This window comes from Mesoplodon bidens, assembly GCF_964165515.1.
Source record: "Mesoplodon bidens genome assembly, chromosome: 9".
Lineage (NCBI taxonomy): Eukaryota > Metazoa > Chordata > Mammalia > Artiodactyla > Ziphiidae > Mesoplodon > Mesoplodon bidens.
In genome coordinates, this window is record NC_138166.1 from 19,997,289 (window position 1) to 20,013,109 (window position 15,821).

General features: G+C 46.2%; 1 protein-coding gene across 1 annotated transcript in view; it reads left to right on the forward strand.

The window, feature by feature from the left end:
* STK17A (serine/threonine kinase 17a) overlaps window positions 1–15,821 on the forward strand; it is a 37,954-nt gene that overhangs the window by 21,256 nt on the left and 877 nt on the right. The window contains exons 3-6 of the mRNA XM_081243844.1: window positions 686–830; window positions 12,002–12,128; window positions 15,275–15,323; window positions 15,411–15,590. Of these exons, the coding sequence (XP_081099970.1) occupies window positions 686–830; window positions 12,002–12,128; window positions 15,275–15,323; window positions 15,411–15,590 (501 nt within the window). The remainder of the gene's footprint in view (window positions 1–685; window positions 831–12,001; window positions 12,129–15,274; window positions 15,324–15,410; window positions 15,591–15,821) is intronic.

A 15,821-nucleotide genomic window follows, 5' to 3' on the forward strand; every position in this document is an offset into this window, starting at 1 on the left:
GGAGAGGCCACAGCAGTGAGAGGCCCACGTACCGCAAAAAAACAAACAAATAAATAAATAAATAAAATAAAAGATAAAAATTATGAGATAGATATAAAACCATCATGGAAAAGACTCTTAAGGCATGTTTAAGTAATTTTAAAAAGTAATAGAACAGTATCAGTTAGAATGTTGCCATTTATGTGTCTTTAAAAATCCAGAAAACTAATATTTTTGTATGCATTTAAATATATTTTTAAAATCTGGAAGGATGGAGTACACCTGAGTGATAACAGAGCTTCTAAATGTAGCTCTGGACTGGGGGAAGGGTCTTCAATGGAGGGCATTTGCTTTATTTGCATTATTTGCATTTTTTACAAAAACAATGTTTTTATGTATTCTGTAACTAAAAATTCTTGAGAATTTTTTTACTTGAAAGTGTGTTAATATATTTTACTACTAAGGTTTAGTTCTTGAAGTTCTGAAGCTGATGTTTTTATTTAGCTTTGGAAATGCTAATCTGAGCTTAAATTTTTACTTAAAAAATATTGGATTTCAGCATGTAGATGGACGAAAGTTTACACACATTCAAATTATAGTCTCTGTAAATAAAGATACCTACTGTGTCTAAATATTAAGAACAAAAAGGCTATTTTTAATGAGTCCTCTTCCTTTCTATTGAAAATGTGCTTCTCATCTTCTCTAGTGCTGCTGGGGGTGAAATCTTTGACCAGTGTGTTGCAGACAGAGAAGAAGCCTTTAAGGAAAAAGATGTTCAGAGACTCATGCGGCAGATTTTAGAAGGTGTTCGCTTTCTACACGCTCATGACGTAGTTCATCTTGATTTGAAGGTAAGAGCTGAATTACTTTACAGTTTTGTGGTTGCTGGAGAATGACACTCTAGATGCGAGATATCTCACAGTGGTTTCCTCCAATATTTGTCAGGTTTGTGTGTTTTATTAGGTAACAAGGGTATAAGAATTGAGTCATAACTTGTATCCTTAGCCAGTTTTATCAGGGAGAGAATGCACATGTGCATACATAGAAAGATAAATAGTAATACACTGCCCCGGAAATGGAGCTTCGAGGGTATTGCTGGGGTAGGTGAAGGCTTCCTGGTGGAGACAGGGCTTGAGCTAGACCTTTCCAAAACGTTAGGATTTAGATAGGTAGAGAAGAATCGGAGAAAGTTAACTCAAAAGACTTAGGAATACTTGCGATGTGTTTGGACAAGAATAAATGGAAAAGTTCCTCTGGAACTGAAAGATGACGTAGGAGATGTTGAAAGTTGAGAAAAGGCCAGATTCCCGGGGTTCCCATGTCACGGAGTGATAGGTGATTTTTGAGCAGAAATATTTGAAAAGCAGTGTTGTGGAAACTTAGGCAGGCAGCAATAAATAAAATGAATTAGGGAATGAAAGCCATCAGAGGCAGGTGGATTTTTAATTTGAAGTCGTCAAAGAAGGAAGGGGAGGACGGAGGAGAGAAAGTACAAAGGGTGGCGTCAGTCACCATGCTTTCAGGTGACGCGGACGCCAGCTGAAAGCAGGGCAATCGAAAGAGGAACTTTCATTGGCTAAGAAGTCCAGGGTGACTCTGGCTGCGGTTACAGCACTATGCATTCGTCCAGATATGCCAGCGCTTGGTTTTTCTTCAGTTCTCAGCTCTACCTCCTCCAAATGGCAGTAAAATGGTGGGGAGTTAGATGCAACCGTTTTTTAGCCTCACAGCTGCCCTGAGACTCAGCAGGAAAGAGCTGCTCTCAGGTCACTGGCTCGTTCCGAAGTCCTGAGACCCACTCAAACCAGCTTAGATCCACCCAGAAGGAATTGGTGTGCTGGTCCAGGGTGCAGGGCTTTGACGGCCAGGCCAGTGCCGTCGGTGTCATATGCACCCACCTAGAGGGGTCAAGCCCTGCTCCCAGCCCAGCTTTGATGTGGACTGAGAGTGGGGAAGGGATGGGTTCTCAGACCAGTTCCGTTTCTCAAAGACTAGAGAATGGGCGCTCAGGGGACAAACACTAAATGTCCACCGCAGGTATTCAGAGCATATTCCTTCAGGCAGCTGAGGAGAAAAGCGTCTAAGACCCCTGTTGGTTTTCCCATGGTTGCTTCCCTATCAAGTCCAGGTGGGGCTTTGTGGAAGTGAGACAGTCCTCTAGCACAGAACACACCCCAGGGACTCCGGCGCCCTATCAGCCTTGTCAGCCGGAGGAGAGGGGGTGAGGAAGGAGGGTAACCTGACAGGGCCGAACCCCCGGACCCCAAACCACCTTCCTCTCCTGAACTTCTGCGGCCTCGTCTCGCTCACCTGCCCATCCACCCTGACCCCTGCTGTCATATGCTTCCAGCAGAAAGGAGACGCTTTCGGCAGTGGCTCTCCAGCTTTGACCCAGGTCAGGGTCACCTGAAAGGCTTGTTAGAACAAATTGCTGGGCCCCAGCAAGTTTCAGATTCAGGGCAGGGCCAGGTGATGGCAGTCCTGCAGATGCAGGTGCCACTCAGACAGCTGCTGCTGGATGGCACACTCTGTGACACCTTATACACACCATACTGTACACGTACCATACCGTACACATACCGTGCTGTATACATACCGTGCTGTATACATGGCAGTGTTTAATCTCTTTTGCACGAAGGAACACTCAAGGAGGAGTGTGCAGTGTATAACCAGGAAGTGACTCCGTAAGTAAACTTGATCAAATTCCATTTGAAATTAGATGGAAAGGTAATAGGTCCTCCTTCAAATGCTAGTTTCCTACAGAAAAATACAGGGGAAAGGAAATTATTTGGAAACCTTCTTGTTCTTTTCTGAAAGATGCCAATATTTCGTTAACAGTCCTTTTTTTCTCCGGGACACTGATTTCTTAGTATAGTGTCTAAAGTGGGCGGTTACAACACAGTAGAGTATGGGAGTGATAGTGCCATTTTTTGAAGGCAGGTGTGGACATGTGTGCACCCACGAGTAGTCCCAGCAGGCTGATGCTGCAGTGGCCTTGGAGATCACCTAGGTGAAACCCTCAGAGCATACGCAAGGGAGCTGGGGCTTTGCTTTTTCCCTTTAGTGCATCGTATGCATTAGAAATTCAAAGATCCTGGGTGCGGGACACGGCCACCATGCTTCGTTCGGGAACACTTGCCAGGAAGAGATGGTCTCTGCAGTCCAGACTTCAGTGGATTCAGACTTTAAGAAGCCTCAGTTAGTACCAGCCGTGAGGAAAACGTCCCTAAAGTAATGTCTGTGCTAAGCCTTCCCTCATGTTTGCTTTTACACACTTAACTTTGTAAAATCATACATTTATTTCTATGACGTTTTGCTAGTTTTATGATGTAAAAACGACCTCCAGGAACAGAACACCAATTTAAATAATATTGCATCTATAGGAAATGAGCTTTCGATTATGACAGCTCCACCTACGACATTATTCAGAAAAGGAGCTAATTAGGTAGCGAGTCAGACAGGTTGCCAACACGTGTGTCATTCATCTTTGATGTTACTTGAAAGAAGTCAAGGGTGAATTTTAAGTTTTTGAGTACCAGGTTCGACTGTGTATTTACACAGTGAAATTATATCCCTGTCTCCCTAATACACTCAGTATAAATTGTATCCTTTCTCCCCAGTGCACTCGGTGTAGAATTCTTTCCGGCTTTAATAGAGGCTTTGATGATGGGCCTTTGATGTTGGAAACAGGACTTTCCATGTTTCCTAGACCCAGAAGAGCTAGAGGACCAGGTGGCCTGGAAGGTTCTCAGCCTGTCTTCTGCCCTCACACTCTGCACACATGCAGTCAGACTTGTTTCTCAGTGAACTCTGGAGGGGAAAGGTTGGAGATGGGGTGGGAAAGGCAGCAGTGCAGACGGGAATGATTTCTATCAAAAGGTCATTTCCAAGTTGACTTCCATGTCCCCCGTGAGTCTGGACAAAGAGAGTCTACTGTCCTGCATCTTTTAACAACCGTCTGACCAGTGGCGATTTGTGTATAATGCTGACTCTCAGTCTCTATCAGAGCTTGAAAGACGAAGCTATAGAGCTAAATGTGTTTTCTTTCGTTTTAATTCTGTGAAAAGTGATAACCCCAGTATATATGGGAACTTTGAGTCAGTAGACCATTTATTCCCCATTATGGTGAAAATGGGCAATTCTTGTCCCAGAGACAGAAGTTAGTTAGAATAGCTATTATAGTTGCCTCTTTGAAAAGTGGTTAATTGACAGAACGGGAAATACACTACTCAGTCCGGTCAGACCCCAAACGGTCAGTTTGCCAAAAGACTGATTCGCTGAAGACTCTCAGCCAGATGCAGGCAGGCCTCGGAGATGTGGCGGGTTTGCTTCCAGACACCACAGTAGAGTGAATATCACAATAAAGCGAGTCACATGGTCTTTCCCAGTGCCAAGGTCACTGATCACAGATCAGCACAACAAATATAATGAAAAAGTCTGAAATACTGTGAGGATTACCAAAATGTGACACAGAGACACAAAGTGAGCAAATGCTGTTTGAAAAACGGGGCCAAGGCTTGCTCGACGCAGGGCTGCCTCAAACCTTCAATTCGTAAAAAATGAAATAGCTGCGAAATGCGTGAAACAAAGTGCAGTAAAACGAGGCGGGCCTGTATCTTCAACTGAACATGGGAAGTTCTTTGAGGAGTACCAGATGCAGATGTTGGGGTGTTTATGCATCTACGAAAATTGGAGACACTGAAGTGTGTGTGATTAAGGGAGAGCCCATTCCTTTGCACGTAAATCATGGCAGGACTGACGAGTCTCAGTAACAGCACCTCTGCCAGAGTCAGGACAAGCTCAAGTCTCAAAACCATCTCAGTAATTTGGTGAGCTAGTCATGGGCGTATTGGCCTGCTTTTACATCAGTCAAGGGGAGGACTGACCAAAAGGGGCACAAAAAAATCCAGTCTTAAAATCCAAGGCTGTTTGTGTTCCGATGGTCTTGTACTGGTCAGATCTTCCAACGGTTCTGTGCTAGGTATTCAGTCATTAAACCCGTCCACCCTGTGATCTGTGGAATGGGAAGTGGAGGAGCAGACCAGGCATTAGAAGCTGGAACTTTCCCGTCTGAGATTAAATCGATCACTGATAGTTTAAGCGTCAGTGTTTTACTTGAAAGAGGGGTAACAGGTAACATTTCTAAACAGTTTCCCAAATTTATTTAGACAGGATTATTAACCTATTTCTATACTCTGACCTGGGTTTTAGTGCATAAAAAGTCAATTTACTTGAACTTTCGTGGGCTGATAAAATGTTCCTTAAAATGCTGTCCATGGTACCTTTAGCCTTATTGAGCAGATTAGCCTCAAGTCTACAATGATCTCATCAATGGTGATTGCTCAGTAAATGGTAAATAGATTATGTACAGAAGTGAAAATAGGGCTTCCCTGGTGGCGCAATGGTTGGGAGTCTGCCTGCCGATGCAGGGGACACGGGTTCGTGCCCCGGTCCGGGAGGATCCCACATGCCGCAGAGCGGCTGGGCCCGTGAGCCATGGCCGCGGGGCCTGCGCGTCCGGAGCCTGTGCTCTGCGGCGGGAGGGGCCACAAAAGTGAGAGGCCCGCGTACCGCAAAAAAGTGAAGATACCCAGATAAATAAAAGGATTCCCCCACGAAGCTGAGAAATAAGGTTTTAGGAGCAGTCCTCCACTCCCAGTTGTCTATTTGGGACAGTTTGTACGTTTCCCATTTATTCCACTCTCATTACCTCTCTGTGGACCTTGTTTTTTTCTCTCTTACCACTTGGGATGCATGCATCTTAAATAGAATTAAGTATTGTGAGCCGCAGCCTCTGTCATGAACTGGATTCCATAGAAAGGAGGTCTAACTAAGCTGTAAATTTAAAGGTACTTATCTTTGTTTTTAGCACATATTTTCAGAAACTGATGGATATTTTCAGAAACTGATGGAGATTATAGTCTTATATTTTATTTAGAGGAGTAAGGTCTACTTTAAAAACGTACCTGTGGTCAAACCAGGGCACAGTTGGGCGAGAGGACATAATAAACGTTAACTGTGAAGTTCCAGAAAGCTGCGATTTTATGAGACGTGTGTTTTTTCTAACAATCTCTCTTTCAAGGGTTTAATGTCTCTCACTTTGGCAGATTATGGATGCTGTGACTAAGCCTTGATTGCAAATACTAAGGTAACCTTTTAATTTGGTCACACTACTACAGAATTTACTACATTACCACAAACCAACTAGCTTTTGCATAATAACTAAAGAAAGCATTTCCCATGGAATGTAAAGAGTAAACAAAATGTAAGGGAAAGATGTTTAATCTACTTTAAGGGAACAAATGGTATTTAAAAACATTCCCAGAATGAGCACGTCTTGTTAATCACAAATGAACCTTAAGAAGATCTGGTGATTAGCAGTATTTCTCTTGGTGTTTCTGATGTACTGGAAAAGGCAAAACATGTGCAGTGATGAATGTCTATTCAGAGCCAGACTCCTCTCATCTAATTTGCCTGAATAATGATGTTTGATTGTACTGTAGTATATCATTCATGTAATACAACTAAAATTGCCTTGAGAAGTCCGGGGCCTCATAATCATGATGTTACATAGGATTTTTTCCTGAAGAAGTAGCTAGAAGCTAAGTAAAAAAGAGAATGTTGGCTTTATAAGGAAGTTTATGTTACCAGAACCTCTGTAGTTACTTTGCCATTGAAAAGAGAAATTGATTCTAACACTGATCAGTTGAGCTTCTCAATCTTGGATGGGGGTTGTTTTATCTGGTTTGGGTATTTATAACCATTGAGCACGTGTCTGCAGTGGAAACTTCTACAGTGACAGCAATTTGTTGTTTTGGTTTTTCATTCAGTTTTAAGTTTTTACTGTAGCCAAAACTGTCTGTGATTTAAAAGAAAAAGACAAAACAGGTTTTTATACAAAATTAGAGATGATACTGAGCCACAGTGTGGTTGTTTCACTATAGGCAGAAAAGTCTTATTTTGATGAATCTGTTTTCAAAACAAACTATCATTCCATAATTGCATAGTGGCAGTAAATTAGGACAGTGGGTAAGAGACACTAAGAATTCCCTGACCGTTTCTTGGGGTGTCATTGCATCTTTTTTTTCTCCTAAGGAGTTTAATGCTGCACCATCAACCCAGTGCCACTGGCCACGTGGTGCTTTAGACCGCTTGGAACGTGGCTCGTCTGAACTAGGTTGTGCTCAGAGTGTGAAATCCACACCAGAGCTCAAAGACTTAGTGTGAAAAAAAGTAAACGATCTCAATAATTCTCCCTATTAATTACATGTTGAAGGTATAACCTTTTAGATATATTGAATTAAATAAATACATTTAATTTTACCTTTTGTAATATGGCTACTAGGAAATTTTAAATTACCTTTCTGTAGCACAGCACTGGCTTCAAGGGTATCAGAAGATATTTAAGCCAAAACAACCTGTACTAGATCTCTTAGCCTTTCCATTTGTTTTTCAGACTGTTGGAAGCTAGTTTTTTCTCCTACCACTTTACTAAAAACTACCTTCTCTGAGTTCTTTCATGGTCGTCATTCTTCCCCTTGTCCATCTGATGGTGCTATTCTCCCTGGCTTTCCTGCTCTGATGTTACGCCTGGGTTCTCGCTCTCAGACCAGTTTCTCCTCTTTCCTGACTCTTGCTGTTTACCCCGAAACGTAGTTATCAGCCATCCTGCCTCTCGGCCCACTTCTCTTCTTGCTGTACACTCTTCCTCTCGTTGACTTCCGTGCTTTTAGTCTTTCCTATGTGCCGCAGGCCCCCAAAGCCATGTCCTCGGCCTTGCCGTCTCTCCAGGCTGAATTTCCAGCTGTCCTGGCTGGTCCTGAGAAAGCTGAAGCGATGGTCCTCTCTGCGGACCCCGTGTGTCAGTCAGCAAATGACACTGTGCCCTCTTCCTGCCCCTACACGGCATCAGTCACGATGGCCTGTGGATTTCGCCTCTGTTAGGTGTAAAATTTCTTTCCTTTCATTCCATGCTTCATCGTATCTTCCTCACTCTGTGTCTCTCCCTCTAGAGACTTTTAAAAACAGGCTAAAGGCACGCTTTTCAGAAGGCCGTTTCCAGCCGCGTGGTTGTATTTGACAGTCCCTTGCACATCGTGCTGTGTGCTGGCTCCCCTGTGTACTTTGGCCTGTGGTCTTGTCTTTCCCTGGAATGTCCTCCGTCCCTCCCCTTGCTCTGCCTTCTGCCAGGCACCCCTGAATGGCCCACAAAGCCCTGCGAGTCCTGTCCCCCAACCCCATTTCCTTCCAGCCTCACACCTGCCCCTCACCTCTGTGCTCGTCTTCAACTCACAGTTCTTCCCTCTGCCACACCCAACCCCAAGAGGCTGTGCCATGACTGGCTCCTTCCTAACATTGGTTTGCCCTCAAATACGCCACCTCCGGGAAGCCTTCCCTGGCTGCCCTGGAAATAGCATCCGCACACACACATACCCGACGGGCACTCTCTCGCTCCTTCCCCCACTCTGAGTTCTCTGTAGAGCTTAAAACAACCTGAGGTTGTATTATTTATTTGTACTTATTTGGCCCTATTGGAACATAAGTCTCCAAAGGAACGGAGGACTTGTTTTCTGCCATTTCCTCAGGTCACAGCTCACTAGGCAGTCGGTAAAACTTTGTGGAATAAGTGGTGAAATCCTTTTTCCCCATCAGAGCTGCTGCCGTACCTCCTCGGGAACCCTCCAAGGCAGAATCATTCCGTCTTGTTCATCTCTTGCCCGAGTGCTTTGTCAACTGCAGCACCTGAGCTAGTTGAGCCCGACAGGCCCATCTGTCTTCTGTTCTGAGTATGAACTCAGGACAGTAGGGGCTTGGCATTACTCACAGTTATGGTACCACCTGTCCTGACACAAAATAGAGACCCTTTAAGGGTTTCTTTGTAGTTAGTCACCTTTCCTCTTTTCACTTACTGGGCGAGTAGCAGTGCGGGCCTGCCGGGTGCCGGGGCCCTGAGCCCGGTGACGTCACCATGGCCAGGACCGTGGCTCCTGTTCCCACGGAGCTGTAGCCTCTTCCCCTCTGTTTCTGAATCCAGACTGAGATAAACCTACAAGCAGCTTCATAATAGAAAAGAGTAGGCCGGATGGCTGGCTCAACAGTAAGACCCGTTTCAGAGGGAGGGCCCCCCTGTACCTCAGCATCCTCTGTCGTAGGGCAGCCCTTCACGTTGCTGCTTCGCTGCCGTGCTGGGTCTTCTTGCCAAGTTGACAGTAGGCAGAGTAGAACAGAGAAGAGCGTCCCAGGTGGCGGGGGTACGATGACAGAGATGCTGTTGAGAGAGAGAGCATGACAGGTGTGAGTGGCCGGCAGTGGCCGGCAGGGAGACCGACTTTCCCTGAGCCCAGGGAGCGGGTGTGTGACAAGTCTGGACAGCCGGGCACGAGCTCACCCTGCCCGGGGCTTGTGGACCCCAGTGAGCAGCTGGGAGGTTATCCTAGGAGCAGAGGGAAGCTACTGAAGGGTTTAGGCAGGGCAGTCACCGATCAGATGTACAGAGGACGGAAGACCCTCCTGGCTGCAGTTCGGACAGCGTTCTGCTGCAACGGAGGAGAAAGTGGTGGTAGCTCAAGGTAGTGTTCTGTGGGGGGAGAGAGGGGCAGACAAAGTCTAGAAATGCCTACATCTAGGACTTAACGTCACTAGGACGTGGTGACGCGTTAGCTCGATGGCAAAGGCACTGGGGAGAGAGGAGAGTCGGAGATGCCCCTCGGCGTTGCGTCCTGCCGGCTGCAAGGAGCATCCACCGAGCGGCCCGCGGGGACGCGAGGAGAGTCTGATCTGGGAGGAAAGCAGGAGTCTGACTTGGGCATGTTGAATCGGAGGCGCCTCTGAGACATCAAAGGGGAGAGGTTAGGTGAAGAGTTGGTTGAAGGGACCTGAGCCAGAGGGAGAGGCTGTGAGTCCAGAGGGGCAGGTAGTCGTCGGCCTTGGGTGCGGGTGGAGGTGCAGGGTGGGAGTGGGGCGAGGAGAGGGGGAGCCTCCAGATCAGGCCCTGGGGGCCCAGCAGTTAGTGCGCGGGTCGCAGGAGACGGACCAACAGCAGCTGCCGGGGAGTTAGCAGGAGAACCAGGACGGTGTTCTGTTCTGGAAGCCAAGAGAAAAGGAGCTGGTGGACAGGGAAGGAGCAGCAACGTCAAGCACCGCTGAGACGGCGCTCAGAGGAGAGCCCTGAGGGCGCCCTTGGCTTTGACCTGGGCGGCAGACGAGAAGACGGAAGTCAGATGGAGGGGTTGGGTGGAAGTGGCAGGAGAGGACCGTGAACATCACTGCCACCCTCTGGAGAACCGCGTGGCGGAGGAGACTGAAACTCCTGTTAACAGAACAACGTGTCTTGTACGAGACGCCGGGGAGGCGAGAGGGGCCGGCGGAGGGGAGGGCAGAGAGGGCTTCACAGAGGAGACGCCACCCCATGCTGGAGGGAGCCGTGAGGATCAACTTGCCAGGCAGCCGGGGAGGGGCCTTCCCGAGCAGAGGCCTGAGGTGTGGGCCGTGTGTCTTGTTGAGGGACTACAGCCTGACTGATCTGGAGCGCATACTCCCCGCAGAATGGTGACAGGAGAGTCATCTAGAAAGGGAGGGAGGGGCCGGAGCACGGAACATTCTGGACGCTCTAGTGAGGTACTTTATTGGTGCCAGTGTCCTCAGTTCACCTTTGGAAGTACTCTTAACGGCCAAAGACAGTAAGCGCCGACCTATTCTGAAGCGTGCATAAGCCTCTTTCAAATCTCATATTTTATTTTAAAAATTGGGATGAATTTTACATTCTAGTCTGTAATGTATCAGCTTGACTTTTTATGCAAAGATGTCCTAGTTATTTTCAGCTGAGCAAAAATGACTCCAGGAGCGCGAAGCTCGTTGGTCCTCTGGGTGGCGCTTACCACCGCCGTGGACATCCAACCCGCCCTGACCCCACTGGAGTGTAGCTCTTGGCGAAGAACAGACAGACAACCACAGGGAGAGTGTCACGATCAGACTTACAGTATGGGAAGGTTGTCGTACGTGCAGGATGGGTTGAAGGTGGGGAAACCAGAGACAGGAGGGTAATGAGATCCCAGATTTCATGCAGTGGGAATATTGAGATCTAGGAAATAGAATTCGCATGACTGGTGACTTCACTAGATGTGGAAGTGGTGGAAAATGAAGGGTACAGAGAACTTTAGGATGATTCCCCAGTGTCTGACTTGAGCACTGAGGCTGGGGATACAGAAGAGAGCAGTGGGTTTGGTGCCCGACGTGTGTATTGCATTGAAGGCCTTGCCAGGCGAAAAGATCCGATTTCAGTTGGCACTGTGAGTCCGGAGAGGGCTTAGGGTAGAAGTGATCAGCGTGTTAAGTGGCGGCTAAAGCTTTGATAGTAGATGAAATTGCTGAGAAATAGAACGCAGAGTGTCAGGAGAAGAGCGCCAGCCAGCAAGAGATCCTGGGCAACACCACTATTTAAAAGCAGAGCAAAGAAAACAATCGTGAAAAAGATGGAGAGGGAGCTATAGAGGGAGGAATAGATCCAAGAGGGAATATGAGGACGACCAGTAGCTCCAAATTGTCCTGCTGTCAGTGCCTGCAGGACCCCCACTGGACTCGGTGGGCCTTCGATTATTAAAGATATTGTGACCTTAGTGAGGGCAGATGGAGTACAGGGGGCAAATCCCGATGCAGCTGGATTGAGGTGACCTCGCTTCCAAGAAGTTGAGCTTTGAGGGAGGGAGTGTGTTGGCCAGAAAGAGATGCAGGGTCATGGGGGGAGGATTTTTTTAATTAAGTGGTTTGGTTTGGTTTTTAAGATGGGAATAGATGCATAGTTACGTGCTGACGAAGAGCCGGTACAAGGGAAGAGATGGTACGAGGCCTGCTGTCTTACACATAGGACGTATGCTGTAAAAACAGCTGTCTGGCGAATGACTGACTACTGGTAAATTTCTCGCTCTCGGTTCCACAGGTGAAATTTGTGTTTTATGGGCTACCCGCTCTTTATGCCCTTCATATGCAATCACGGTTTATTAATTTGGGGGGTGTCATTTTGTAGCCCCAGAATATTCTGCTGACAAGTGACTCTCCACTGGGTGACATTAAGATAGTTGATTTTGGTCTTTCAAGAGTACTGAAGAACAGCGAAGAGCTCCGGGAGATTATGGGCACCCCCGAGTACGTGGGTGAGTATTCCTGAGTGCTGCGTGTGTTGTGTGTGGGGCCAGGCATCCCCTTCACTGGGGAGCTCCCATGTGGCGTGGTGAGTGGGGGGAGGGGGCCTGCCGTCCACTGTGTTGAAATTCTGCTGTCAAGAGATCCCTTCCTTTGTATTAAGTTAAAAAATGGAAAACTTTATAGAGAGTAAGGTACCACATTGGTGGTCCCTTTCCTGGAGGGCTAAGAGAAGTTGAAGGGATTGCTTCTGAAAGGAATAGGAGAGGATGTCAGGTTATCTGAGGGTGGAAGGATATTTAACAAGTAAGGACCTTTCAAGAACTTCAAGTTGGTAGAATAAACACTGTGAAAGTCATTGCAAGCCCTGTGATTGCATAGATGTGGGAAACAGAGAGGGCATTCTGCTGGGTTGATGCAGGGCTGAGAGCTTCTGGCAGAAAGAAAAAGGAGAGAGCAGCTGAAGTGATGAACCATGGCTTCTCGGTTTGGTAGAAAAAGTGGTAAACTATGAATTTTTGGATAGACTGGAAGGAAAATGGAGCATAAAAGAATTAGTGGTTGGATGAGGTTAAAGAAAAAGATTTCTGTAGAAGAGCAAAGCAGTAAAATAATTTAAAGGTGTGACCAGGGATTACAGTTTTATCATTTAAAATGTCAGAGTAGAAAGGGCGCTTTGTGATTACAAGGCCTTGGATGTAGCTCTGGAAGGTCAGCTTCTTTAGACCAGGAGGTCGAGAAGCATGGGTGCCAGGCCGGTAGGGTCCTGCACATCAGTGTGGAAGTTGCCCGGGGTGATGGCAGCCCTGGGAGGAGGAGGATGGCTTTTGTGTCCATAGGTGAGAGCATCATTGTGGCCAGGAGTAGAGAAGGCTGTGGCCTGGGCCTGGGGGGAGGAAGAAGATTTGCCTGAGGGCAGAGGTGTGAAGTGGGCGGACAGGCAGTCTCCTTCTAGAAGGCCTGGGGGCGTGGCAAGAAGAAGGTGAAAGGAGAAGAGTAGTCCTTGAAGGAGCCCAGGATGCTGGGAATTTATGTAGGAAGGAAAAAAGGATTCAGGGGGGACACAGAAAGTCCCAGGGGACAGGTCGGGTTGAGGAAAACAAAGCTGTATGGCAATGACAGTACAAAAAATAATTTGAAGTTTTAAAATACATTCTCAAGTCCTACAGGTTGAAACAGCAGATCCTTTATTAATTAGGTAATAAAAGATATCGCAGGCAGAAAAACACCCTTCAAAGATGGTGTGTTTTTTGTGGACTAGAACACAATTTCCAGTATGCGGACTGGTACGTCTCATGACCGCTGATTAGTGTTAGGAATGTGGCTTAACATGCTGCTGCTTCAGGAGAAGCACCCGTGATGAACGGGAGGCCTTGTCAACTGGAAGAAGCTCAGGAGACTGCGGGCTGAAGGGCTGTGGGCCCAGATGCCCATAGGAATTATTGCCCTGAATGAGTTTCTGGGGGGTTGTTTTGTTTCCCTCCAATGCTTTCTGCTTTTTGGTAAATTCTAGATTTTCTACCAAGAGTTTTTTTCCCTCCAAAAAACAAAGCTGTGCCCTTTATGATAAAAGCAGTACAAGCCCAACCCCCAAAAAACTACAAATAACTCAGAAAGCTATAATACAGGAAAACAGGCGGCGCTCCTGTCTCTTCGCCTGGCCTGCCTTTTAAAGGGGACCCTGTGCCCCCAGCCCCGCCCCAGCCTTTCATACGCAGAAAGGGCTGCCTGGGTGTGTGCCCCTCCGCACTGGCCAGCTGTGGGACCTCGGTCCCCAGACCTCTTTATACCTCAGGGTCCTCTGTCCACGAAACGAGGCTGTGGAAGTCCTACCTCACTGGATCTGCTCCGTCACACTCTCACGTCAGCGCTCAGCACGTAATAAACACTCAGAAAAGGAAGCTAATGTTATTTCCTTCCCCGCTCCTCCCACCATCTACTGCTCTCTAGGCTCTGTTGTACTTTTTCCCCTCCAGTAATCTGGATACTCTGCATTTGATTTTAAATTTCCTGGTAGTATCTTTTAAAACTTTTTTCTGTTTTCTTTCTTTGGCCCTGCTGCATCACTTGTGGGATCTTAGATCCCTGACCAGGGATGGAACCCGTGCCCCCTGCGGTGCAAGCCTGGAGTCCTAACCACTGGACCGCCGGGGCACTCCCTCTTTTACAACTTTTAAATAACATCCGCAGCCTCTGCTTCTCAGCTCGACAGCTTCAGATAGAAGTGAGGAAACCAGTATCCCCTACACCTCCCCCTCTCCTGTTCTGGGGGAGGCTTATCTCCCACTCCTAATGCATGTGCAACTTTTGAGTGTTTTGGTTTTCCCTAGAACATTTTCATTCCCTTTTTTATTGTAATTACCTCAGTTTTTTAGGCTTTGATCTGTTTTTTAAATGGATTCAGTACTTATTGCCTGTCTTTTCATAGCCTAGTCTTCCTATTTCTATACTTTTGAAAAAAATCGTTTTATGGTTGACTGGATCGTACCAGTGAGCAGTCTTCAGGGAGGATTTTCCCGAATTTCCCCTATGTCCTTGCACACTTGGGACTTTCTGTTACTTCTCTGGCTGGCAGCAGTCTCGTTGGATATTATCAAAGCAAACTTTTTCTCAACCCTGTAGGTTGTCTTTGTTGTCTGTGTGTGTGACGCATGTCATCCAAGGATGCCCAGGTTGTTTCTAACCTTGTTGACTGTGTTAACGGGTGGGCATTTTAAAAGCTCACTGCAGCCACAGCATAGAGAGTAGATCAGAGGGCGGGACCAAGTGGGGGTCAGGGGGCACGTGCTGTAGACTGGGGGCTGGGGAGATCACGATTTAAAAGCGGGAACCCGATGCTTGATTAGAGGGTGTGGGAAGAGGAAAAGTGTAAAAGTTGCCAGTTTATATGGCAGTAGTTATGTATTCAAATATTAAAAAAAAAAAAATACTAGGACCCAGCATTGGAGGATAGAGGTGCAAAAAGTAAGCAAGTTAATTATAAACATCTAGTTAGACTTTACAGTAATGCATATTAATTTGACTTATAACATGAACTTATTTCATCTTAGCCCAAACCTTGACAATGTCTTAGTTTGATACTTAGATTTTTCTAAGAGCAAATCTGGCAATTTTTTTTTCCACAAAACTAAATGTTTTCTTTTGTTTCTGATACTAGCTCCTGAAATTCTTAGTTATGATCCTATCAGCATGGCAACGGATATGTGGTGAGAATTATTTATGATGAATTGATCAAATTAGTTTCAAGAAATGAATATGATACTAATTTTTCTTACATTTTCCTTCTGATTTAGGAGCATTGGAGTGTTGGCATATGTCATGCTGACGGGAGTATCGCCTTTCTTAGGCGATAATAAACAAGAAACGTTCCTCAACATCTCACAGATGAATCTGAGTTATTCTGAGGAAGAATTTGATGTTGTGTCTGAATCAGCTGTTGACTTCATCAAGACACTTTTAGTTAAGAAACCTGAGTAAGTATTCGTTAATATTGATCTCTATCAATTTTTGAGCAATCTGCTCTGAACAAAAGCAGATTAACAACTGAAACCCCAAAATAAAGACATGAAAGTGTAGACAAAACTAGATGAAACCTTTGGCTTCTTATATCTGTTGAAAGAAAAAGTGGCAAAAATGAAGATGTTTTTTAGAAAATGTGAACTGCACCTCAGTATAACAGATATTTGCCATCTGTTCTTGGTTTT